General features: G+C 41.7%; 1 protein-coding gene across 3 annotated transcripts in view; it reads left to right on the top strand.

Moving 5' to 3' along the window:
• The window catches only part of ADK (adenosine kinase), a 258,251-nt gene that overhangs the window by 58,356 nt on the left and 172,517 nt on the right, over nucleotides 1-27,378 (top strand). For all 3 annotated transcript variants that reach the window (XM_077454045.1, XM_077454046.1, XM_077454044.1), the window contains exon 3: nucleotides 25,240-25,293. In XM_077454045.1, coding sequence (XP_077310171.1) covers nucleotides 25,240-25,293 — 54 coding nt within the window. The remainder of the gene's footprint in view (nucleotides 1-25,239; nucleotides 25,294-27,378) is intronic.

The raw sequence follows: 27,378 nt of genomic DNA, 5'->3' as shown, positions 1-27,378 counted from the left end.
TTGCAACTTAAGTATTTTCCAGATAATAGGTTTCCATTAAACTTGGCGACATTAAACCATGTCATACTTACCTGCTTTGTGCAATTCTTTTGCACAGAGCAGCCTCAAACCTGTTCTGGGGTCCTCACCGGCACTCCAGGCCTCTCTTCGCTGAGGGCCCCCACCCCAATGACCCTTTCTATGGCCGCACCTGTGCGGGCTTGCTCCAGAGTCCATATAGAAAAATTGGCTGAAGATCAATACTTACTATTAGTTACCACAACTCTGGGTGCTCAATATACCCGTGTGATGTCCCAAATTATGCAGGCTCACCAGTAATAAGTGTGCTCTCTGTGCCTAAATACTATAGAGAGAAACATTTTTTACAGGGTAAAGACTCCCACTGGGAAGAGATGCAGGCGGACCGTGCTGCTTAATAAGGGATACATTTTATTAGAAAAATATATTTAATAGAAAAAGGGGCCAAGACCAGGTATCCACCACCAACGCCAAGATCATGTTAAAAAATAGACAACGTTATCTAAGAGAAGCTGTATCACGCTTTAACCATGCATGCAAACGCCTATATCAAGGCTTTTGTTAATTGGAGTAAGTAATATGCATGGATCAGACTAAATATCTCAGTGACATGCACCATACGTAACAAAGTCTGTGCTGTCACTTTTGTTAAAAAGGGTTTCTATTTAAACAAAGACCCCTGTTTAAGGGTGGTTGGTTGAGTCAAGTTGCTAGTTCCACAGAGACGGCCTTAATTAGGATTGTAACTAGACATAGCTGTCAGTGTGTAGAGATGATTATAATCCACAGTTAGTATCCAGTCCAAAGACCTATAAATACAGTTTCCAAGAATGGAATTGCATGTATTCACATGGTCTAGCTGTTGGAAAAACAATAGCTCAATGTCGTTATGAAGTTGGCTAATACTGGCTGAGAAGTAACAAACCGGAGGATGCAACGTAAAAGGAGGCAGTTAAAGTACCTATGGTCCGCTCACCCGACCATTTATGGAGCGATATAATCACAATGCTGTACTATCTTTCTCCTGTCCAGGGGGCTGTATGTGCCATCCTGTAGGCTCCGTTTGACCGGGTCCGTGGGGCTCCAGTGAGCAGTTTGCTGTCAGCACTATGTGTCAAGTCCTCTGGGCCACCATCTGCTCATCTCAGCCAAAGTCACCGGTTTGGGCAATCAACTGTGCATGCACAAGCGCAATTAAATACATCATCCACGATGCATAGAGCATCTGTCGTGATTCCAAATCCGACATGTTTCACCAGGAACTTTTCAAGGATGTATTAAATATATTTTTATAATAGAATTTCTCTTATTAAGCAGCATGGTCCACCTGTGTCTCTTCTCAGTGGGAGTTCTTTTCCCCTATAAAAATAAGAAAAAATGTTTTGCTCCAGAGTCCTCTTGGATTGGATAGGGCTCAGGTAATGCTTTGAATGTATTAAGGTAAAAAACCTTAAGGCTTTAGAACCACTTTAAACTTCCACTTAAGGCTCCTTTCTGACAGGGCAGACTCCGTAATCTGCATCTGCCTGCTTGGCAGGGGATCTCTCTGCTGATCCCCGCTGAGCAGGAGGATGACAAGCCTGTGTCTGCTCCACTATGCAAAGTGGACACTTAGACAGCCCTGCAGTTCTGTATGGGGCGACCGGATAGAAACGGACTGCTTGTCCTTTTCCTTCTGAGGGTCATCTGATCTGCCGGACAGATGGGGAATGGATCCTCCATCCGTATGTTTTTGGTGGACAGCAACGGGTGGTCTATTCAGGTCTGCCTGAAAAACTGACAGGTGGACCTGATCAAGACCGCCTGTGTGAAATCAGCCTGTATGATTCTGTTTTGTAGATGTAATAGCAATCTGGCTGTATGTTATGCACACAGCCACATCTACTGTGCTCATATAAGCACCCATTTCCGTACCTAGCTTACCTTCCAACACACCCAGCCCATTGAACAGACATGACCATCCTTCTTACGTTCTCAGTTCCATCCTTCTGGCTGCCCCCCCGGGGGCCCAGCATGGCCTGTTTGTTATCGCCAAAAGAATGACAAACGGGAAGAGATTGCCCACAACAGGCAAGAAAATGACATCACAGGAAATTGCATGCATTAAAGGGGAGGGCACTCACAAGAGGAAGTACACACACCCCCTTTTAGTCAGCATGGAGCACAGACAATAGTGTTTCAAAGTAAACAGTATGTAGTAAGCTCATTCTACTGGTATTAATATACGGTACTAGTATATTAAGGCAGATACCAATGTCCTCTTATTAAAGCAGATATGTATCCAAAAGGGATAACGTAGCCACACAGAGATAAAATGTTTATCTCGTTATGTGGACTTCGCTTCTCTAATGCGCATAGTCATTTGAGGTCAAAAATCCCAGCGCATTGCGCTTGGTACCTACAAACCAACAAACGTCCACAGACACGGAGAACACGTCGCACATCCCATGAGAAGGTTTTCATACTGACCATTTTTACCACTGGTCTAGATTTGACCCAAGTGCGCTCCGCTAGAGCGCTCCTCGATTAAACCAGACACAGGGAGACCGATGACCAACTATAAAACACACATCCTAGAATACAATGTTCACATAAATGTTATACAATCAAATTTCCACAACATAAAGTATATAAGGCTGACAACCTATGTAAGGTGTGGAAAGATGACTTTATCCCTGTTTTGAGAGATTCATCCTCATTTCCTGTTCTCATTACAGAGGGACAGGTGGTGGTCAGTAAACCCCCCCACAGGAACATTTGTCTGCTAAAAGCAGACGAGATTTATAATTGTATGCTGAAGACTAGAGTCGGACTATCTGATATGGCCCATTCTCTGCTACCTCTCCTGCCTGGTTGATGTCAGTGTGCGTTCTTTTGCAAACGATTGTGTCTTTTTGGCGTGTCTGGCTTTCTTTATGTGCTAGTAGATTTTGATCTTGTCTCTTATGTTACCAGTTGTGTAGTTTGGGATTTGTTTCAATTTCACATACCATCATTTTACAGTCTTTCCATTGTTCTCGCAAGCAATGTTTTTAGCTTGATTATCTTATTAAATAGGCTTTCCTGATCCAGTCTAATATGTTAAACCTATTATGATTCTGACTTCATCTCCCAAATCTTTTCTTTAAGCTGTTAGTGAAAGCTTGTCAGTGATCCTCATTGCAAAAGGCAGCAAGATGTGCTAAAGTTTCAGTTGCGTTAAAATTTTATTTGAAAACCTTTTAAGACTTTATTTTTAATTTTTTTTTTTTGGGTAGAGTGGAGAGGGATTAGAATGCTTCTCAGTTTTTTGGAAATTCAAAATGTGAGATTAGGACAGTTTGTATCACAGGGCAACACTGTGGACAAACAAATATTAATGTGCCATCGTCCCGATATGGGTTACAAACGGAAAAAACAACTAATGTTTAGAGGACTTTGAAAGGCACATGAGTACTCCGTCTAAAAATCATGAAAATTTTTTTATTTAGTTTCCACAAAGTAACAAACAATTCAACAACATAAATTACAGCAGTAATATTAAAAAGTGTATATAATGGACCTGAGCCTGATAACGATTAATTCTTAAAAAGGACTTATAGTTAGATATGTGGTGTAGTACTACAATACATAGTACAATGCCATCAATTTAAATATTCAAAACAACAAAGTATATTCCAAAGGTCATGAATTGGGTTCCAAAAATTGTATCCGGCGTGGGGGTCCAGATCGAATCTAGAAAAGTGGCTGGACATGCTCCACGCTTCTGTAGCGCTTCTTCAGGAGCAGTTCACACTAAAATGTAAATATAAACGTTACTCACGATAGCACATCTCATTTAATTAATAATAAAACAAATTAACACGTAACATACAGTTAAAATTCATGCAGATGCTTAGAGAATGCAAAAAAAGGAGGGGAGGCAAACCAATCACGGAGACAAATGGGGGCGCAGTGGAACAGCCACCAAAAGGGGCCAAGGGGAGCAAGGAGCAAAGTGGGCAGATTGGAATCTGCAAGGGGCAGAGCCATATGCAAATAGAGTGCAAGCAGCACTAATATACCACGTAGACTACCACCCTAGCATATCCTATACCGTGTATAGCTGCATGCATAGGCTTAGCGTTTTATATTTTTTCCTTTTTTTTTTCTACATGGTATGCCTCTTGCAGATTACAATCTGCCCACTTTGCTCCTTGCTCCCTTTGGCGGCTGTCCACTGCGCCCCCATTTGTCTCCTCGATTGGTTTGCCTCCCCCCCCCCCTTTTTTTAACGTGTATATTTACATTTCTTAGTGTGAACTTCTCCTGAAGACGTGCTACAGAAGCGCGGAACATGTCGAGCTACTTTTCTAGATTCGATCTGGACCCCCACGCCTGATACAATTTTTGGAACCCAATTCATGACCTTTGGAATATACTTTGTTGTTTTGAATATTTAAATTTATGGCATTGTACCATGTATTGTAGTACCACACCCTATGTCTAACTAAGTCCTTTTTAAGAATTAATTGTTATCAGGCTCTATGGGTCAGGTCCATTATATACACTTTTTAATATTACTGCTGTAATTTATGATGTTGAATTGTTTGTTACTTTGTGGAAACTAAATAATGTAAAAAAAAAATTTTGTTCATGATTTTTAGACGGAGTACTCTTGTGCCTTTTCAAAGTCCTCTAAACATTAGTTCTTCCTTTTGCTTCTCAGTTTTTGTCTGTTCCCCTGTAAAGGAGTTTCACCCTCTCTGTCCTATTAACTATTATCATTGAAAGTAAAAGAAAATGTAAAATTTTAGGTTGTCCCAAAAAAGTAAGATGGAAAAACTTCCAACGGGGACACAAGTTCTGGTCACCTGGGTGTTCCCAGGGAATTCCCTTAATTTGCAGGGACTTCCTCTGAATGGAAGTCTCCACAATGGGCCACAGATGGCAAAAAAAACTGACAGGGGTAATAACGCTCTTTGGGGTGTAGTAAAGGGCTTTTGATGAAAGCTTCCAGCTGGAACATGTAAAGGGTTTATTTGAGATTTGGCATTCAAACTGGGTGGCAAGACCTGGCATGAAGGTTATTATCAGTGAAAGGTTGGAACGATCAAGCAAAGTTCCTTATCTTGGAGTACCGGTACATTACTTGTATTCCTCAACCATGTATATTCCTGCCCACTCCCTGAGACACCAGTTTTGTGGTGTCGTTCCCACCCCCAAGAATAGTTGAATACGGACACGTGGGGGACATACCGCTCCATCTGGTATGGATTAGCCTGACTCTACACAAGGGTGCCCTGGCCTCCGTAAAATATACAATAAATTAAGAAATGGTTGCACACCACAGCCATGAATGCTTTTTTATTGAATAGCTCCATACATGACACAGGACACTGACCTCTTTCTAATGGTTTTCACACAAATGCTGTGCTTGATCAGAAGGACTCAGAACCAGCCATGGTGTGCAGCAATTTCTTGCATGTATTATAGAGATGTACCAGGGTGGACACCTATGTGTGGAGTTTATTGGGCCCATAAAAAAAATGGTTAAAGAACCTTCACAAAATACTCTTAACACCGTGGAGCACTTTGTAGCGAAAGCTTACATCAGCCTGGGCCTTAACATCATCCTTGTGCATCTTTAATTTGACTCCAGGTGTGCAAACTGACTCGAGTTAGCTTTTGTTGATGAAATTAGTCTATGGGTTCACGAGTCAGAAACATGCATGTTTTCTAAACACTGTGCAGAAGAAAGCCGAATTAGTAGTGTTGGCCTTCCACAGCAATATCGGCAGTCCCCGAGTTGTGTACACCCAAGTTACGAATGATTCCTACTTGCTAACGGCCTCGATAATGTCAGCCGCTTGTGCTCCATGCTGGTCCTGGATACCTCTGAGCAGCTATCTTGCCACATCCCATACTGCAGTACTAAGACCCCTTTCACACCGCTGATAGCGTGGGCGGTAAAACGCTGCTATTTTTAGCTGCGTTTTACTGCTGGATTTGCGGCGCATTTCGGCCGCTAGCGGGGCGCTTTTACCCCCGCTAGCGGCTGCGAAAGGGTTAAAACCGCTGGCAATACGCTGCAATAGCGGCGTTTTGCCGGCGGTATTACAGCGCTGCCCCATTGATTTCAATGTGGAGCAGCGGTGGAGGAGCGGTAAACACACCGCTCCTTCACCGCTCCAAAGAAGCTGCTGGCAGGACTTTTTTCTGACGTCCTGCCAGCGCACCGCTGTAGTGTGAAAGCCCTCTGGGCTTTCACACTAGAAACAATGGTGCAGCTTCTTTAGGGCGTTATGCAGGTGCTATTTCTAACGCTATAGCGCCTGCAAAACGCCCTGGTGTGAAAGGGGTCTAAATGTTCTGCATGGCCAGAGGAGCCCCAGAAGCACCCGGAATGTCCCCACATGCCTCCACAGGTGGAAGTTACACTTACAAGCAGTGTTCCGACTTGCACACGGCTTACCTACAGTCCTCATTGTGTTCTTAACTCAGGGACTACCTGTATGCAGAAAGGATTGATATGAGGTCAGAATGTGCAGATGTGTTAATTGTAAGTCTGCTGCTGGCAGAAATTTGTCTCCTGAGTGAAGCTTTGACAAATCTGATTCTACCCGGAATTCCTGTACACAAAGAAATCTGTTTTTAGAGATCGAGTCCTTTATTAGATGGATGCTGCCATTTTGGTTTTGGGACTGTGTAATGGAAGATTCAGAAGATAAGTTTCTAGTCAAATCTATATTAAACCACGCCTTGTGTCTGAAGTTAGTGCTTATTAAATCTGCCTTATGTAATAGATTAGATGGCAAAAAGTGTTGAAGCTAATTTTTGGATCCCAGTGAAATGACGCATTGGACCCAAAAATCCAGGAGGTCGTTGATTTAGACCGGTGCAGATGTCCTCTGGGCGCCCTTTCATTTTGATGCAGGCTTGGTGGACTTGGGAGTGCAAGGTTTACAATGACAAGAGTTTTTAATCCTTGGCTTGGAAATTGACGCATGTGGAGAGCAAAAAGGCCCCGCTGGATAAAGGCAGTTCTTGGAGTTAAGAGACATGGGCTTATTCTAGTGGGTTAGGAGTACCTTTCCCCCAGATGACTTCCTTAATAAATTTAGCAAGGGATTCCCCAAATAGGTTTTCATCTTCAAAAGGCATGCAGAGAAGATGCATTTTACTAGCAGGTTTATCAGCCCAAACTTTTATCCAAAAAATCCTGTGCGTATTCAGAGATCAGTGACATTTAAGAGACTTGGCAAGTTACATTCCTACAAAAATAAAACCATAAAGTTAAGGACATCTGGTACTGCCAATATAGCTTTCAGAGCATGTTGACTGACAAGAAATGGGTTTTTATGCATACATAAGGACCATGTGCTGCAGAAAAACCGATGCAGCCCTGGTCGGTAGAGCGAGTTATTCTCCTCCCATTTCAATCAGTTTATGTAGTAGGACGTTCTTACGCTTTGAGTTGTGTGTGAGATGTCAGGCTCCTCCCCGCAGAGGTATTTACATTCGGGTCAAGGATACGGGTAAAATCGCCTGCTAGTATTAAAAGTACCCTTCCAGTAAAACCCACAATGTCTGTATCAAATGGTAAGGGCTACCTGCTCTTGGTTGGGAATGTGTAGATTGGCTATTGTGTAACTCAACTCAATGATGGGTCATTGAGTTATGCATGGACTTGGATTGGGAGACGTGATCTGGGTTCATTCAAGCTCCGGGCATTTGGTGAGCGGTGTAATAGTAGCCATCCTGTGTGTGTAAAATATATATATTATATATTTTGAAGGTACCAATAATTTTGTCCAGGCTTGTGTTTTGCGTGGAATGTGCCAATGTTTGTTTCTCCACTTTTGTATCATACCAATACAAACAAAAAATTAACCTGAGAATGCCTAAACTTTTGTAATTGCAACAATTTTCTGGGAGAAGTGGCGCATTAGCTGACAAATGCTGGGGTGCCAGTATTTTTGGCCACGACTGTACCACAAATACCATGTTTTGATTTTTACTCCAGTATGAGTTTAGCTTAAATGCACTACAATTTTTTAACTAAACCCATTAGCTTTTAGTCTATTAAAATGTACTGGAGATTTTAGTTTAGTACAATTTAAAATAGCATTTTAGTCCAGACTAAATTTACACTCGGTCACATTCATTGCGCAGACATCCCAGCCAGGGTCTATGAATATCGAGATCGAGCCTGCATTCAGTTTTGTACAATTAACAATTTCTAGCCTTTAGGCTAGGTTCACATTGCTGCGATGCGGGAACGCCGCGAATCCGCGGCGTTTTCCCGCATCACACACCTCCCGCCGGCAGTTCACACTGCCCTATGCGGACGGCTGGGAGTGTCAATGTTATGTTAATGACACCCCCAGATCCGTCGGCATATCGCAGTGCGATCTGCCGACTCGCACAGGAATCGGATCTCATGGTGTGAACCCCCATGCGATCCGATTCCGTTGCGGACCCAAAAAAGGGTCCCGTGCGAGTTTGCTGCGGGACCGCTGCGAGTTCAGCCATACTATCTGTATGGCTGAACTCGCAGCGCTACGGAGATCGGATGTGATTTGCTGTGCGAATCACATCCGGTTCTCCCCCCGCAGCGGTGTGAACCCAGCCTTAGGCTGTATTTATACTGCTTCTGGTGGAAGTGGTTACACCAGGATTATGGCTGCAGCCATGATCTTGGTATCACATTTTCAACCGGCTTATTGTGTAATTGATCCAAGTGGCTCTACAGGGTCGCTCTCTAGCTCTCGCTCTCTAGCTCTATATCTATATCGCTCTCGCTCTCTAGCTCTATCTCGCTCTCTAGCTCTATCTCGCTCTCTAGCTCTATCTCGCTCTCTAGCTCTATCTCGCTCTCTAGCTCGCGCTCTAGCTCGCGCTCTAGCTCGCGCTCTAGCTCGCGCTCTAGCTCGCGCTCTAGCTCGCGCTCTAGCTCGCGCTCTAGCTCGCGCTCTAGCTCGCGCTCTATCTCGCGCTCTAGCTCTATGTCGCTCTCGCTTTTTTTTTTTTTCTTATTCCAAGCACACCCGAGCTTATGTGCAAATGAGCACATTTCGCAGTGAGAACCACAAGCTGAGTACTGCGGCCATGTGGCATAACTCAAGCCTGCACCCTGTTCAGCTTTTCTTTTAACCATTGCAAAAGTGACCATGTATCCTGGGCCATAGACTGGAGGAGCAGTCATGGTGCATGGCTCAAAATCATCTGAAAGATTTATAGAAAACTTGGTAGGATGCCCATTTTGTAAAGTGGCTTCCTTCCCTACCCAGGAATGTTGAAAGGGGACCATTGTCATAATCTGTCGGGTTGCATATAATATGGCTATATCATATACATTTGTATAATTTTGTCTAGGGGTTTGTATTCCCAAGTATTTGTGTTTTTGGTCCTAGTTGAAAGGAAATCTACTCTGTAAGAAGTCCAGTTATTCAGGAGGTAAAGGGATGTGTATGTATGTATGTGTATATAATTTTTTTTATTATACACTATTAGAATTTCTGCTGATTTTTGTCTTCTGATTTAGCAAAACCATATAGTGCAAGGGCCTGCCTGATCAACCTCCATGTTTTACAGTTTTGGTAAATCTGAAGACAAAAATCGGCATTGATTTTCAAGTTGATATAGAGCAGTGATGGGGAACCCTGGCACCCCAGATGTTTTGGAACTACATTTCCCATGATGCTCCAGTACACTGCAGAGTGCCAGAGCATCATGGGAAATGTAGTTCCAAAACATCTGGGGTGCCAAGGTTCGCCATCACTGATATAGAGTCTGAATTGTTCCAGTTTGCTCAGTAGGGAGGGGAAGGTAATCCTGGGGTTTGAGATATAGAAGAGGAAGTTATCTACAAGTAGACTCGCTTGTGGTGTCTGGCAGCCAGCTTGACGCCGCAGATCGACATATTAGTATGTAGAGTGTTGGCTCCATCGCTTGAATGTAGAGAAGGTGATGGGGGCATTCCTGGCGTGTGCTGTTTAAGATCTGCACAGGTGAAGATAAGACATAAATTCACTGAAATGCATTTGTGTCATATTTTTTTTTATTTTTTTTCCCCTGACAATCTGGGTTTGATAAACTGTTGTGCAGCAACTACCATCCTCCTTCTTTTTTTTTTTTTTTTTTTTTTTTTTTTTTTTTTTTCTTCAGGACCTCTGCTTTTAGAACATATATTATATTATGTTTAGGGGTTAACATTTTCTACCAAAGGCTGATTTACATGTATAGTATGTGAGAAATGTCCTATTTGGCCTGGGCAGCAAGGAATTTTAGCTTGCCTGTACATTCAATATCTTGTACAGTACAGAATACCGGCCACATTTTGCAAAACAGAGCACTCGCGGAGTGGGGTAGAGTTATATAAGGGGGGCCCCCAGGGCATGTTTTCTCAAACCTGCCAGTGTCCAAGCCCAATAACACAGGATCTGAGTATTCAGCTTGTGATGTGTACTGTACATATGGAATTTACAGGTAAGTCCAGTCTTTTTTTGATTTCATAACTGTACTGAACCCATGAATTTGTGTTTCTGTAAGGATTGGTCTATACACGTTTACTTTCTCACTGCTAATCTAGCGGAAACCTAGATATGTCTGCTTGTCCTTGCATGTAGCTTACCGAAGAGCTTACCCCAGGAACCTGAAAATATACAAAGCTTTTTTTTTCTGCCGGTACGCTCTGCCCTTCCTCTCATCTCACTATTTAAGCTCCTGTACCCTCCAATGAACTGAGAGGCTAACCCTAATCTGCAAAGTGTTTTATACCCCAGCATTTTATAGACCCTAGTTTGCTTCCTTCTGGCTTTAATTAAAAAAAAAAAAGAAGAAAAAAAAGTTGGAATGTTTTGAGGCATGTCTGTAATTATTTTGGCATCTACAGTGCAACCCTGTGGTGATACAAAAAAAAACACATCATTTTTAGTCCATGTCTGTAATTAGCTGTTGGTTTTTAATTTTTATTACACGATAAGCAATTAAGAGCACTTTCACACGGACAGCGTGGCCGCATTAGCGGTAAAGCGCTGCTCGTTTTTAGAGGTGCTTTTCGGCCACTAGCAAGGTGCTTTTAACCCCCGCCTAGACCAAATAAAGGGTTAAAATTGCCTGCAAATTGGCGCTGCCTAGGCGTTTCGGCACTGCCCATTGATTTCAATGGGAGGAGATGATGGATCATCTAATGTGATTGAGCTGTGGTTTTCTGAGGTCTCAGTCTTTCCTCTCCTATTTCCCTATCGGGTGAATGTTCCCAGTGTTACGAATAGGATTCCCACTTCTTGCTCTTAAGTGGATTATTCTGCTCTTTACAGCGATAGATTGTAAGATATATATATATATATATGTATATATACTATGTGTATGTATGTATATATAATATATATTATATAATATATATATATATATATACTGAAACGATTAATCGATAATGAAAATCATTGTCAACGATTTTCATTATCGATTTAGTTGGTTCACACCATGTGATCCGCGGAACGGGCCGCGGCTTCGGCCTAGCTCCGGAGCTGACGGCCATCTTGGTACACCCGGCGGGGGAGAGCTGCGCGCTGACTTGAGCCTGTGTCAGCCCAAGTGAAGGAATTCTGGAGGAGTCACGCTGGATGCCTTGCCTGCCCTCATTCAAAACTTTTTATGCGGGTACCACTACATTTATTACCTAATCTAACCTAATAACTAACTACTATCTATTAGATAGTAGTTAGTTATTATCTAGTCCTATCTAAGCCTTTCCACTTGCTTGGCACAGCCACATTGTTGATTTAAATAAAAAGGCACAACACTATCTCTCCCCCCCCCCCCAATAAAATGCAGCTTATGACAAGCATAAAAACATAGCATATCACTGACGATTTGCGCCAATAGCCATCCCAGGACTCATCACGGAGGTCTGTTTGGAAGAACTTTGATCGGTGATGATGCTTGGCGCAAATAATCAGTGATATGCTGACTATGTTTTTATGCTTGTAATAAGCTGCATTTTATTGGGGGGGAGATAGTGTTATACCTTTTTATTTAAATAAACAATGTGGCTGTGGGGGGCGGGGATAGTGTTATTTTTTTTGCTGATCCGATCCATAACTCTGATGCGAGGAACGATCCGATCCGTGAGTTTTTTTTGATCCGTTGCACCCCTAGTCTGCACCTTCCCCCCCCCCCCCCCCCTGCCGGTCCGTTAGAATCCTGTGTATCCTCCCGTGTCCTCCGCATGCACCACGTCCATGACCACGTAGCTACGCCTGCTCGCATTCTCCACCCAGCTGACGTCCTGCCAGCAACGCGCCTGTGCTGCTTTTGGCTCCTCCTCCCCCTCTACCCAGGAGCCTTCCGATATACCCGCCGCAGAGCGCAGGAGCGTTAAGCCCTCGCCGGGCCACTTTCCAGCGCTGCCGTGATTGGAGGTTGTGCTCTGCACATGCGTGCATCCATCTCCCGGCTTCGGGGTGCCCTTCGCTCCATTTGGTGGAGTCAGCCGAGTCGCGTGTGGCGGGTCCGGACTGAGACTCCGCCCCACACCACCCCGGAACACCGAGGAGGAGCCGCTGTCACCATGAAGGGGTGAGAAAACCCGAGACACGGGGGGGGGGGGGGGGAGCACTGAGAGGAGTTGGGGCAGTCTCACCATGTGAGAGGGGAGGAATGTGTCATCTATACTGGGGGGGACGTGTGTGTATGTATATATATATGTGTGTGTGTGTGTATATGTATGTATGTATATGTATATATGTATATGTATATGTGTATATGTATATGTATATATGTATATGTGTATATATATATATATATGTATATATATATATATATATAATTTCTCCCCTTTTTTTCCGTTTTTTTTTTTTTTTTTTAAATCCGATTAATCGAAAAAATAATCGGCCGATTAATCGATTATGAAAATAATCGTTAGTTGCAGCCCTAATACACATATATGTATGTATATATACACACACACACATATATATACACACACCTATATATATATATATATATACACACACACACACACACACACACACACACACACACACACACATATATATATATATATACATACATACGTACGTACGTACGTACGTACGTACACACACACACACACACACACACACACATATGTACACACACACACACATATGTACACACACACACACATATGTACACACACACACACATATGTACACACACACACACATATGTGTACACACACACACACACGTACACACATATGTGTACACACACACATATGTACACACACACACACGTACACATGTACACACACACACACACACACACACATGTACATATATATATATATATATATATATATATATATATATATATATATATATACACATACATACATAGTTAGTCAGGTTGAAAAAAGACACAAGTCCATCCAGTTCAACCTTCAAAACAAATAAATAAAAAATAATCGTACAATCCAAATACCGGTACCCAATTTTATGCCCACAATTGATCCAGAGGAAGGCGGAAAAAAACCCCCAGCAGAGCATGCTCCAATTTACTACAGCAGGGGAAAAAAATTCCTTCCTGATTTCCCCCCCCCCCCCCAAGAGGCGATCGGATTTTCCCTGGATCAACTTTACCTATGTTAGTACCTAGTTATATTATGTACATTCAGGAAAGTATCCAGGCCTTAAAGCAATCTACTGAGCTGGCTAGAACCACCTCTGGCGGGAGTTTATTCCACATTTTCACAGCTCTAACTGTGAAGAAACCTTTCCGTACTTGAAGATGAAATCTCTTTTCCTCTAGACGTAAAGAGTGCCCCCTTGTCCTCTGGGTTGACCATACAGAGAACAACTCAACACCAAGTTCACTATATGGACCCCTAATATATTTGAACATATTGATCATATCCCCCCTTTATTCTCCTCTTCTCGAGAGAATAAATTCAGTTCCTCTAATCTTTCCTCATTGCTGAGTTCCTCCATGCCTCTTATCAGTTTGGTTGCCCTTCTCTGCACTTTCTCCAGTTCCCCGATATCCTTTTTGAGAACTGGTGCCCAATACTGAACTGCATATTCCAGGTGAGGTCTTGCTAATGATTTGAACGGGCAAAATGATATCTCTCTCTCTGGAGTCCATACCTCTCTTAATACAGGAAAGGACTTTGCTCGCTTTGGAAACCGCAGCTTGGCATTGCATGCTATTATTGAGCTTATGATCTACCAAAACCCCCAGATCCTTCTCCACTATGGATTCCCCCAGTTGTACTCCCCCTAGTATGTATGATGCATGCATATTCTTAGCCCCCAAGTGCATAACTTTACATTTCTCAACATTAAACCTCATCTGCCACCTAGTCGCCCAATTAGACAGTATATTGAGGTCGGCTTGTAAATTGGAGACATCCTGTAAGGATGTTATTCCACTGCATAGCTTGGTGTCATCTGCAAAGACAGAAATGTTATAAAAAAGTGTAGCGCTTCTCACAGCTTCAACTAACAAATCTCATAGATCTTACTTATAAGTGTAAAATTATAGTGAAAGAATCCCACTATAAAGTAGTGCTCATAATATATAAATTTTTACAGAAATTATATATATATATATATATATATATATATATATATATATATATATATATAAGTGACTCAAAAAAGACAGTTTTCTAAAATGTCCAAGTAACAAAGTAAAAGAAAAAACAAAAAAAAAAACAAAGAAACAACAAAGTCCCAAAAAACAGAGTCCTTTGTGTGTGATGTCTTTGTATAATCCACAAGCGTGTAGGAAATATATTACACCTCCTTTCAAAGATTCATGCATTAATCTTGTGAAGTTCCCATCACCAGGCGAATTGAAGGCTTACCGGAGTTATTGGATCCTCACAAATTTACATTTGGGGGATCATACAAGCTTTTGCAACTATATGCAGATCCTCACAGCAGCAGTTAACCAGGGGGACTTCAAATGTAGGCGATCTCTTCATATGTTGAAAGGTATTTTAACTCCAACCAGATATACCCATAGGCAGTTTAAGAACATACGGAAAAGAAGCAGGGACCAAACATAGCGTAATTCAGTTTTTATAGAAATAGATAAAAGATAAAAGTACAAAACTCACATGTGTACAGTGGTTTGTGCGCTTAACAAGATAAAACACAATTGCAGCAGAGTCCCGACGCGTTTCGTCGTAGAAGACGTCATCTGGGGTACTACTCAGCTGCAGCTTACACACTTAAATACCAAACCCTCAATTGGGCACGAATTCGTTCAGCCCGTGTCACCGGAGTTCATTTCCGGTATGGAATGGCCACCAGCCCGCGTTCCACACCTCGTTATGAACCCGTTCGGATAAACCAAGCTTAACCTATAGTAAATTGGATTATCTATAGGTCCAACATTAATGGCCATAGTGGACCTCTTATAAAAAGTAAGCATCGGATTGAAAAAGCGGCTAAAACGACAGCAAAAGCTATAAGTCGAATCGTGTTTTTCCCGGAAAGGCAAACTAATGCTTCCGGGTTTAGTATATGTTTGAGCCAATCACAGAAGAAACAGCAAATGGCGCGAACGTGAAAGCGTTCTTCACGATCGTCAATCAGCCAATCGGTCAATCAGTAAACGGCCGTAAAAAGATAACCTTCGTGACCGGACGTGAGGTAGATACGAACGCCCCACATCCGAACTACGTGGTTCGCAAATAGACATAAGATGGAACGCGTCGCATAACGTGGCCATCTCTCACACAGAGGAAGTGAGTCGAACGTAATCTCATCACTTCCAAAGTATGTGAAGCATAAAAAATAAATAAAAACGGGCGGAACGTAGTGCCTAACGGGGTTGGAATAACTTTCTTATATTATATTACAACATTAAAATAACATGTATGGCAAAACATGTCACATTCCCAAGCTGGCGTTCTACAAATATACATACCAAACATCTCATCTATGTGGACAGGCATTCATCTGGTATCAATGATACCAAACAGTAAATATTTTTAATTTTAAAATGATCTATAGCGGTAACTATACCTATTTAATCTGAGAAATAGCTATTGATATAAAGTTCAACTATCTTATGTGTTTTCTCTGACTTCATATTACAAGATGTACATAGCAACACCCTAATGACGACGCCATATGTCTATCTGTCACATGGCGGCGTCTGAAAAATTAGAACAGAGAATGGATTTACACAACTGTAGATGATGTAAACCCTAAATAAGCAACCAAAAAACACATAAGTTCGAATATTTGTTTGGACAATCAAATTCATAAGGCATACAGTTCTGGTATATGAATTGATATTAAAGCATTTGACCGGACATGAATGTCACTGTCTCTTCAGAGGAGTTCCATCCCTACAGGGACATATTGCCCCCAATGTCTTGGATCCACCCAGCCGCCCATCATTTTTTCATAACATGACGGGATTTTTTCCATGTAAGAGATGTGTCGTATGTAGACACAATATATCTGGGAAATTTAAGACAACTGAATTTACATCATCCGTAACTAATAGAATACATGCCATCAAACCATTCTGTACCTGCAATACTAGGTATGTAGTATATTTAATCACGTGCCCATGCGGTAAACAGTATATAGGAAGAACAACCAGAACTTTTGCAATTAGAGTGGGGGAACATATAGCCCTTATAAAAAGTAGGGATTCAAAGCGTACTGTTCCGAGGCACTTCAAGGAGCACCACAACAGTGATCCCACTGGAACACAATTCCTGGTCATTGATAAATATACACCACCATGGAGGGGAGGAGCTATGACCAGGGGTGTGTCCAGATTGGAGACTTACTGGATATACACTATTAAATCCTACTCCCCCTTTGGACTAAATGTGGAGTGAGATATTAATGCGTTCATCAATGAGGGCTGAGACAGTGACATTCATGTCCGGTCAAATGCTTTAATATCAATTCATATACCAGAACTGTATGCCTTATGAATTTGATTGTCCAAACAAATATTCAAACTTATGTGTTTTTTTTTGGTTGCTTATTTAGGGTTTACATCATCTACAGTTGTGTAAATCCATTCTCTGTTCTAATTTTTCAGACGCCGCCATGTGACAGATAGACATATGGCGTCGTCATTAGGGTGTTGCTATGTACGTCTTGTAATATGAAGTCAGAGAAAACGCATATAAGATAGTTGAACTTTATATCAATAGCCATTTCTCAGATTAAATAGGTATAGTTACCGCTATAGATCATTTTAAAATTAAAAATATTTACTGTTTGGTATCATTGATACCAGATGAATGCCTGTCCACATAGATGAGATGTTTGGTATGTATATTTGTAGAACGCCAGCTTGGGAATGTGACATGTTTTGCCATATATGTTATTTTAATGTTGTAATATAATAATATAAGAAAGTTATTCCAACCCCGTTAGGCACTACGTTCCGCCCGTTTTTATTTATTTTTTATGCTTCACATACTTTGGAAGTGATGAGATTACGTTCGACTCACTTCCTCTGTGTGAGAGATGGCCACGTTATGCGACGCGTTCCATCTTATGTCTATTTGCGAACCACGTAGTCCGGATGTCGGGCGTTCGTATCTACCTCACGTCCGGTCACGAAGGTTATCTTTTTACGGCCGTTTACTGATTGACCGATTGTCTGATTGACGATCGTGAAGAACGCTTTCACGTTCGCGCCATTTGCTGTTTCTTCTGTGATTGGCTCAAACATATACTAAACCTGGAAGCATTAGTTTGCCTTTCCGGGAAAAACACGATTCGACTTATAGCTTTTGCTGTCGTTTTAGCCGCTTTTTCAATCCGATGCTTACTTTTTATAAGAGGTCCACTATGGCCATTAATGTTGGACCTATAGATAATCCAATTTACTATAGGTTATGCTTGGTTTATCCCTGGTTAACTGCTGCTGTGAGGATCTGCATATAGTTGCAAAAGCTTGTATGATCCCCCAAATGTAAATTTGTGAGGATCCAATAACTCCGGTAAGCCTTCAATTCGCCTGTGATGGGAACTTCACAAGATTAATGCATGAATCTTTGAAAGGAGGTGTAATATATTTCCTACACGCTTGTGGATTATACAAAGACATCACACACAAAGGACTCTGTTTTTTGGGACTTTGTTGTTTCTTTGTTTTTTTTGTTTTTGTTTTTTTCTTTTACTTTGTTACTTGGACATTTTAGAAAACTGTCTTTTTTGAGTCACTTTTATATATATAATTTCTGTAAAAATGTATATATTATGAGCACTACTTTATAGTGGGATTCTTTCACTATAATTTTACACTTATAAGTAAGATCTATGAGATTTGTTAGTTGAAGCTGTGAGAAGCGCTACACTTTTTTATAATATTGTTTACCTTACACTTGATACCCCGGTGATGTGTTAGCAGCTCTTTTGTGTGGTTTCTATTTACTTTTTGATAAGAATAGCGCAGTGTTTTGTTACAAATTTTACGTTAAAGACAGAAATGTTACTTTTGATCCCAGACCCAATATCATTTATAAAGATATTAAAAAGTAAGGGTCCCAGCACTGAACCTGATAACCTAAGACCATTCAGAGTAAGAATCATTAATCACTACTCTCTGAATTCTGTCTTTTAGCCAATTTTCTATCCATTTACAAACTGATATTTCCAAACCTGTAGACTTTACCTTACACATGAGCCGTGTGTGCGGAACTGTATCGAACGCTTTTGCAAAATCCAAGTGTACCACGTCCACCGCCACCCCTCTGTCCAAGGTTTTACTTACCTCCTCATAAAAAAAAAAATCAGATTTGTCTGACAACTTCTGTCTTTCATGAATCCATGCTGTCTGTTGCTTAAAGTGTTTTTGTTCAGCAAGAACTCGTCGATGTGGTCTTTTATTAAACGCTCCAGTATCTTCCAGCTATATAAGTTAAGCTAACAGGTCTATAGTTACTTGTTAAAGACTTTGATCCCTTTTTAAATATAGGCACCACGTTTGCCCTGCGCCAATCCAGTGGGACTATCCCTATCATTGAGTCCCTAAAAATGAGATACAATGGCTCTGAAATTAGAGCTCAATTCTTTTAGGATCCGTGGGTGAATGCCATCAGGGCCAGGTGCTTTATCCACCTTTATTCTGTCCAAATATTTCTGGACCATATCACTTTTGAGCCATTGTGGATCATTTGGGGCTGTGTCACTATCACTCCCATTATGGTCATGCGCTCCCCCATGCTCTTTTGTCTACACAGAGCTGAAGAAAGTATTTAATAAATTAGCCTTCTCTTTGTCCCCAGTCACCAACTCTAGATTATTTTGTAAAGGGCCTACGTGCTCAGACTTGACCTTTTTACTATTAATATATTTGAAGAATTTTTTGGGGTTTGTCCTACTATCTTTTGCAATCTGTTGTTCGTTTTGAATTTTTGCATCCTTGATTTCCTTTTTACATATTCTGTTAAATTCTTTGTAACATTTAAATGACACTAGTGATCCTTCATTTTTATATTTTTTTAAAAGCTCTTCTCTTATAGTTTATAGCTTTTTTAACTTTGGCTGTGAGCCACATAGGTTTTGTTTTTAGCCTTTTAAACTTATTGCCCATGGGAATATACTTTGCAGTGAGGTTCCAAACAGTCTTTTTGAAAAATTCCCATTTCTGTTCTGTGCCCATTGACGCAAATATTCTCTCCCAGTCTAAGTCCTGGAGAGCAGCCCTCATCCTTGGAAAATTTGCTCTCTTGAAGTTAAAGCGGGAGTCTACCGGGACTCCGCGTTTTTTTTTTTTTTTTTTTTTTTTTTTAAAAGCCAGCAGCTACAAATACTGCAGCTGCTGACTTTTAAATAGTGACACTTACCTGTCCAGCGCGCCCGCGATGTCGGCACCCGAAGCCGATCGCTCGCTCGGCTGCCGGGTCCCGCCGCCATCTTGGGTATGGGAATCAGGAAATGGAGCCTTTCGGCTTCATTTCCCGGTTCCCTACTGCGCATGCGCGAGCCGCGCGGCGCAATCCGGACGGTCCCCGCTGCCTCTGGGAGCTGTGTGTTTCCCAGCAGGCAGCGGGGCACTTGCTGAAGGGGGCGGGCGCTTGCGGAACGGGGGCGTAACGTACGCCCCGTTCCGCAGAGAGCTAGCCCGGAAGTGGGTGCAGTTACCTGGATTATCCAGGTAACTGCACCCCCCTCCCCCCTGAAAGGTGCCGATTGTGGCGCCGGAGGGGGGGGGGGGGATTCCGATGAGCGGAGGTCCATTTTAGGGTGGACCTCCGCTTTAAGTGTTTTTATCTTGCCTGTATGTATTTCTTGTTTAGCGCTAACATCAAAGGAAATCATGTTCTGATCACTGCTACCCAGGTGTTCCTTTATCTGGACATTAGTAATAAGCTCTGCATGGTTTGAGATTACCAGGTCCAACAGAGCTTCATTCCTAGTTGGGGCCTCAATAAACTGGACCATAAAATTGTCCTGTAATAGGTTTATCATTTTTTGCCCTTTAACTGTCCCAGCAGTGCCATTACTCCAGTCAATTTCTGGGTAGTTAAAATCCCCCATTATTATCACTGTTCCAGCCCTTGCAGCCCTTTCCATCTGTGCAAGGAGATGAGTCTCCACCTCCTCATTAACATTGGGTGGTCTATAACAAACTCCAACGATTAACTTTGAACTACACCCATCTAAATGCAGTTCCACCCATAATGGTTTAGACTCATCACACTCTCCATCCACCAGGTCCTCTTTCACACTTGCTTTGAGATCACTTCTCACATAGAGACAGACCCCGCCACCTTTCCTTTTTACCCTGTCTCTTCGAAAGAGTGCATAGCCAGGAATATTAATAGCCCAGTCATATGAGGATTTAAGCTGAGTTTCAGCAATACCGATTACATCATAGCTCTCCTCATGCACCACAGCTTCCAACTTCCAACTCACCTATTTTGCTTGGCAGACTTCTGGCATTGGTGTACAAACACTTTAATGCATTATTACATTTTGCTCTGGTGTTTTTCATATTATTTTTAGTAGTACAAATTGCCCTATAGTTTTCAATGGCTGTTTGCAACATGGGAAATTTCTTGTCACCTGCTATATCCCACCCCCCATCTATACCCATTCCACCCTCCATTAATATGTATGTGTACACACGTACACACACACACGTACACACACACACGTACACACACACACACGTGTACGTACACACACGTACACACACGTACGTACACACACACGTACGTACACACACGTACGTACACACACGTACGTACACACACGTACGTACACACACGTACGTACACACACGTACGTACACACACGTACGTACACACACGTACGTACACACACGTACGTACACACACGTACGCACACGTACACACGTACACACGTACACACGTACACACGTACACACGTACACACGTACACACGTACACACACACACACACACACACGTACACACGTACACACGTACACACGTACACACGTACACACACACACACACACACACACACACACACACACACACGTACACACACACACACACACACGTACACACGTATATGGATATATTATATATGTATTGCATTGTAATGTCTACCCCAATGTTGTAAAGCGCTGCGTAAACTGTCGGCGCTATATAAATCCTGTGTGTGTATAATAAATATATATATATATATATATATATATATATATATATATATAATAATTTATTGGAAGGACCCCTAAGGTTATTTATACATTTTTTTTATTTATTTTTTTGATGCATTCTGATAGAGCCTCACTGTTGGCACTATGCAAGTCCTTTATTATTATTATCCCTGCCTTTTTTTATACGTATGTGGTTGGTCATCTCACCCTCTTAGAAAAGCTTCAGGGTTTGTACTCTTTTTGTAATCTTTCTGTATGCTTTAATTTTACCCAATTTTAGGGGAAATGCAAAGCAGCAATTCTTTACCAGGATTTTGCCGCGTTTTAGAATTTTGCTTTTGGTCAGTGTTCTTCTCCTGAACTGCCATTCTTCCACCTTAAGGAGAGGGATTTAACTTCACCTAAGCATGGCAACTCCTAAAATGCAAAAAGCCTATGTGTACATGAACAGTTTAGGCACTTTGGCAAAAAAAAAAAACTCCAAAAGCTCCTAAACGCAAGGTTAGGTGATGCCAGTGCACAGAAGCCTTAGGGTGCCTTCTCACCTTTCCCTTCCAAAAACACATGAAAAACATGCATTTTGAGCTGCCATTACTTTTTTATGGCATCCCAAACAGGGTAGCAGTTGTGCGACGAAGCACGCGGATGTCCCCCTTGTCAGAATGGCTCAGTAGGCGATTCCTGCATCACACGTTACATGTGTTGATCTGTCAGGGTTTGCTGTCAATTAAAGTGAGTTGGCCGAACTATGGCTCCATATCTGAATGGACACAGGTGGCTGGGCTTGGGTGCCCCCATGGCAAGCTGCTCGCTGTGGGGAGACTCATCAGGAGGGAGGGATCCGAGGAGGAGGATCGGAGCTGCTCTGTACAAAACCATTGCACAGAGCAGGTAAGTTTATTTTTATCAGATATTTTTGACTAATAACGGCAGTAAACTCAAAACCTACACACAACCTGTGTACATAGTGGTCTAAACGTAGTGGGCAGTAAGAATAATACCAACATAAACAATATGTAATTTGCCTGTATTACAACAATGATCAAATGCAATATGTCATTTTAAGATGTTTTAAGCACACAGGATTAAGACCACCAGTTTGTGAATTAAAAAAATGAAAATATTCTGGGCATGGGCTAAGACACGAACAATCAACTTCCCACTTGTACACTTTCTGGTGCAATGAAACCGTAATCTTGCTTAAGGCTCAACATCCTCTGATCGATGTCTTAAGAGATCCGTATTTAACAGCTCTACCATGGATAAGAAAAACCATGCCATTAAAGGCCGGAACATCAGAACAAATTATGCTGTGCTCCTCCAGGCTATTGTAATAGTCTATGTAAAATAAGAGATGTGAGGGCCAAGCCTGGGACAGCTAACCACATGTCCTATACCTTTTCAAAATTTTTCTGTGTAAACTTACAAGTTTTCCTCTGGATAAGGTGTCATTTATTTGCGTTCTCCATTCAACCAATGTTGGTGGATATGAAGACATCCATTTTGTGCTGTAAGCTTACGGGCCTGTAAAAGGACCCTAACAATGGGTGTAAAAAAAGTTTTCAGGCAAGGAGGATGCGGATACCAGGGTCTTCTGTCAAATTTGCCTGAAAAACAGTTTATAGTGGTAACACCTTGCCAGTAAAGGCGGAGTTTGGGGCATCTCCATAACATATGAATTAAATTAGCCAGGCCTCTGTTGCATTTGGGGCAAAAGGGAGTATCCTTTTGGTGCCATTATATAATTTCTTAGGAATGTGAAGTCCTATGTAGGATGAATAATTGAGTGGGGAGATGAGGAGACCATGAGCAATGCACAGTGCCGAATCCCACTAGTCATTGGATATGGGACCTAAATCCCACACCCATTGCTCCCTAGACGGTAAGTATATAGAGTCTTGGAACTTGGCATGGAGGATGCAGTATTGCTGGGATATGAGTCCTTGTGCACGTTATTTTTAAAGAAAAAAACAAAACATTACAATCCCTTTTAGGTCTTGCTAGATCACTGCAGGCTGGCCCCTTTTATAGCTATGTAAAACCTTTATAAATAAGTGCCTATACTGTTAAAATTCAGTAATGCTTTTCTTTCCTTGCTTTGTATATGCTCAGTAATGCTCCGTTTTTCTAGAGGCCAATCTGCTGGCCGCCTAAATATTTACTGCTCTGGGCTTCAGCAAAATGGCAGCCTCCAACTATAAGAAACAGGACCAATGCTTGTGGCAATTCACAGCACACAATAATTTTGGTAATATAGTTAATAATGTGGAATGAGTGTTTTCTTGCTAAAGAACCTTATTTTTATCGAGTTGCTATGGATAAAGTTCCACTTTATTTCTAGATGTGTTTGATTATTTGACATGTCAATTGGTTTTCTTTATCATTCTGCAAAGGGATAAAGTTTGCTTGTTCCAATATTATATGTTGTATTGCTTTTGATTTAAAGAGACTTTAAACTAAACTGCATATATTTTGACTACAGATTACAGGCCTATAAAGCTGGGCGTAGATGAAAAGATTGAGCTGGTCAATTATATTTTAAAGTGGAAGTTCAAAATCAATATAACCAAGTCTAAAACTGCTCCACCCCCTTTCTAAATACAATTCTAATTGGCCTGTATGAGGCAGATGCTTATACTTGCCTATTCTGAAAGCTCTCCAGTCTAGTCATGTGATCTATAGGGGAGGGAAAAGATTGCTGACGGCGGCTGCAATGCCTGTGCGGTGAGCTCAGCCGTAGGCATACTATTGGGCATCTGTCGTCGGCTGTCCCTCTCCTGAAGCTGGCTGCTCGGAGGCGATCATGTGACTGAACAAAAGCACCCTCAATATAGGTAAGTACAAGCATCTTCCTTTCATATGATAGAATATAATTTAGAACGTGGTTGGGAGCAGATTTTAGATTAGATTATCCCTGGGCTTCCGATTTAAAGCAGTAGTAAACCACCCTAAAAAATTGGGTCCCAATCAGGTCTGATTATGACACACTTAGCTGCACACGGAGTTCTCCAGCCCAGCGCTGTCACCGATCTCCCAGGGCTTACATTTTCATTCGGTCTTCCTTCCGGGTTAGCAGGCTCTGGGTGTGAATGGCCAGGGCTGCAATGATGTCACGCCCATGCATGCCCCCAACCCTGAATGCAGAGGGCCACTGCGCATGCATGGGTGATGTAATCGACTATAGCCCATGTGAATATTTGGTGAACAATGCACGTTTAGGAGATTCATTGTACTGCTGTACCTAGAGGTAAGCCTGACTAACTTTGCCTGTAGGTACAACTGAAGAGATGAGACTTGACTACCATTTTAATAATTGAAAAAACGACCTGTCTAAAAAGGGGCTGTATGTATTCATTTAAAAGGAGATCGGGGGGGTGGGGGGAGAATTGGTTGGGTTCTTTGTGCTCTGCCTGTTAGACTTGCATGGAAAATGAAACTAAAATACCCATGGTCACTAAAAATGTTGAGTTAATGTAACATTTGGGTGTTAGTCTGTTAAAGCATGACGATAAATGTTATATTTTTTATTTTAAAGAAAAGCGTATGTGAATAATATACCATTTTTAAGTTATCTTTTATAAGAATGACATCTAATGCTTAGGAAACTTTTCTTCTTAGCAGAACTCTGATCATACACTATATTTCTCTTTTAAAGGTATGGCTTGAAGGCAAATGACCAGATTCTGGCTGAAGACAAACACAAGGAACTGTAAGTCAATTGGTCCCATATCATATTTCTCTTTTATTATCTCATTTAAGCTATCTTGCTGTCTGTATTGGTCTAATTTTAAGGTGCTTACAGATATTTTTTTTTAATGTCTTCCCCCCTTCACTGCCAGCAATTGTTGTGTTTTTTTTTTTTTTTTTTTTTTTTTTGCTGCAAGGGGTCTCTGATGCCCATGGAGGCAGATCTAATGCTTCAGTGACCGGTCCATTCTGCTTTACATGGCCTTTTGGGAAAGCTTAAAGTAGTGTCACCAGGCCATGTCTACTGCTGCTGTTTTGGCTTCACCCACTACCCAGGCCATGCTGACAGGCACTTAGGCACTTACCTAAAAGGACGACTAGCGTGTGCAGTGTGACGACAATGCTCAAAATACTCTGAGCATGGTTTGTTGCCATCAAAGACTAAGAAATAGTTACCCTTAGAGTTCAGTCAGGCCTCAAGGCAGAAACTGTCACTACCTGCCCCAGATTTGTGTACGTGTGAGAAATGTTCCGTACTGGACAGTTTCTTCTGTATGCTCCCTCCCACTGTGCCCATCACACTGATCATTGCACGGCCTAGGACTTTTGTAGCAGAAAGCGCATAGACTTTTCTTCCTGTTCTAGGGTGTGTACATTCATTTTCCATCCTGCGTTGTATATGTAAATGTAGCCATGCTTTCTGCTTGCCCCTGAGATGGACTACACCCCTACCAGCATTGTGGGAATTGCAGGACTTGGAGTGAGGCATACTACATTAGTAGCCGTGAGGTGTACCAGTGGAAAATGGCAACCATGCACAGACCAAATAAGCATGAGAACTGCAAGAGACTTTTAAGACCCCTTTCACACTGGGGTGTTTTTCAGGTGCTTTAGCTTTAAAAAAAAGCGCCCGAAAGAAGCCCGCAACTGCAATCCCAATGTAAAAGCCCGAGTGCTTTCACACTTAGGCGCTGCACTGGCAGGGTGTCAAAGTCCTGCAAGCAGCTTTAAAGCTTTTTTTAAACCCAAAGCCAAAAATGTAATATATTGCATGTGGAGCCTTCCTGGCTGTCAGAACATAAGGATTGCTGCTAGTGGCTATTGCAACTGCCAGTAATTGCATGTAAAAGTCGGTCTGGTTCTACTCAAATCGATTGATGGGTCAACTTTGTTACAATCAACTAGTGCTGAAACAACTAATCGATCAAAAACAAATTAATTATGAAAATAGTATTTCATAATCGATTAATCGGCCAGCCGATTAGTTGGCCTGCATACAGAATGCATTATTTGTTTACATATCAGGAAATGCAGTGCAGCACACATACAGCTCAGTACACCATACATGTCACTAAGTGCCTGAAAACTTGTGAATGTGTGAGGAGCAATGCCTCATGGGATATGTAGTCCAGGGCAGGAAGTGAGTGGGTCCAAAGCAGAAGGTTTTTTTTTTTGCTATACTATAGTTTGTAGCTTGCTATTGGGGCACGCTAAAGGCAAGAGGAGCCAGAAGCATTGATGGGGGACCCCAGAAGACAAGAATCGGGTCTGCTCTGTGCAAAAGCATTAGAGTGGGTTTTAAAAAAAAAAATACTTTAAAGACTGCAGGGAAGATCAACGTCTGAACCCGGAAAAGGTGGAGGCTGATAGACTAGAGGTAATAGAAGGCATTACAATAAACTTTTACATGGAGGCAAGCCACATTAGGTGGGAGCAGGGCACATTACATGTGCTCCAGTGTGAAAGGGGTCTAAATAAATGATCTGATTCTGATATTTACCAGATTCAACCTCCAATAGTATATACAGTTTATCTCTTGTGTCTGTTATGCTCAGTGGATTACAGATTTTGCTCCCTGACCATATGGTTGGTTATTTTATATTTGGCACTGCATATAGATTTTTAAGACTAAATTGCCATTTTTTTTTAAAACTTTATATATTATACGCCATGCTTTTTAAGGTTATTATCTGATTAATCGAAACAATGGTCAGCCAACTAATCGATTATGAAAATAATCGTTTGTTGCAGCCCTACAATCAACCTTCCCATAGATGGATCTAATCTTGGCCAGTCCATCCAGAATGGACTGAATTTCGTTCCATGT

Source organism: Lithobates pipiens, unplaced genomic scaffold (genome assembly GCF_037356315.1).
Source record: "Lithobates pipiens isolate NorthernLeopardFrog02 unplaced genomic scaffold, aLitPip1_a1.2 Scaffold_25, whole genome shotgun sequence".
In the NCBI taxonomy this organism is placed as follows: domain Eukaryota; kingdom Metazoa; phylum Chordata; class Amphibia; order Anura; family Ranidae; genus Lithobates; species Lithobates pipiens.
The sequence above is the reverse complement of the archived record's forward strand: the minus strand, read 5'-3'. Positions and strand labels throughout refer to the sequence as shown.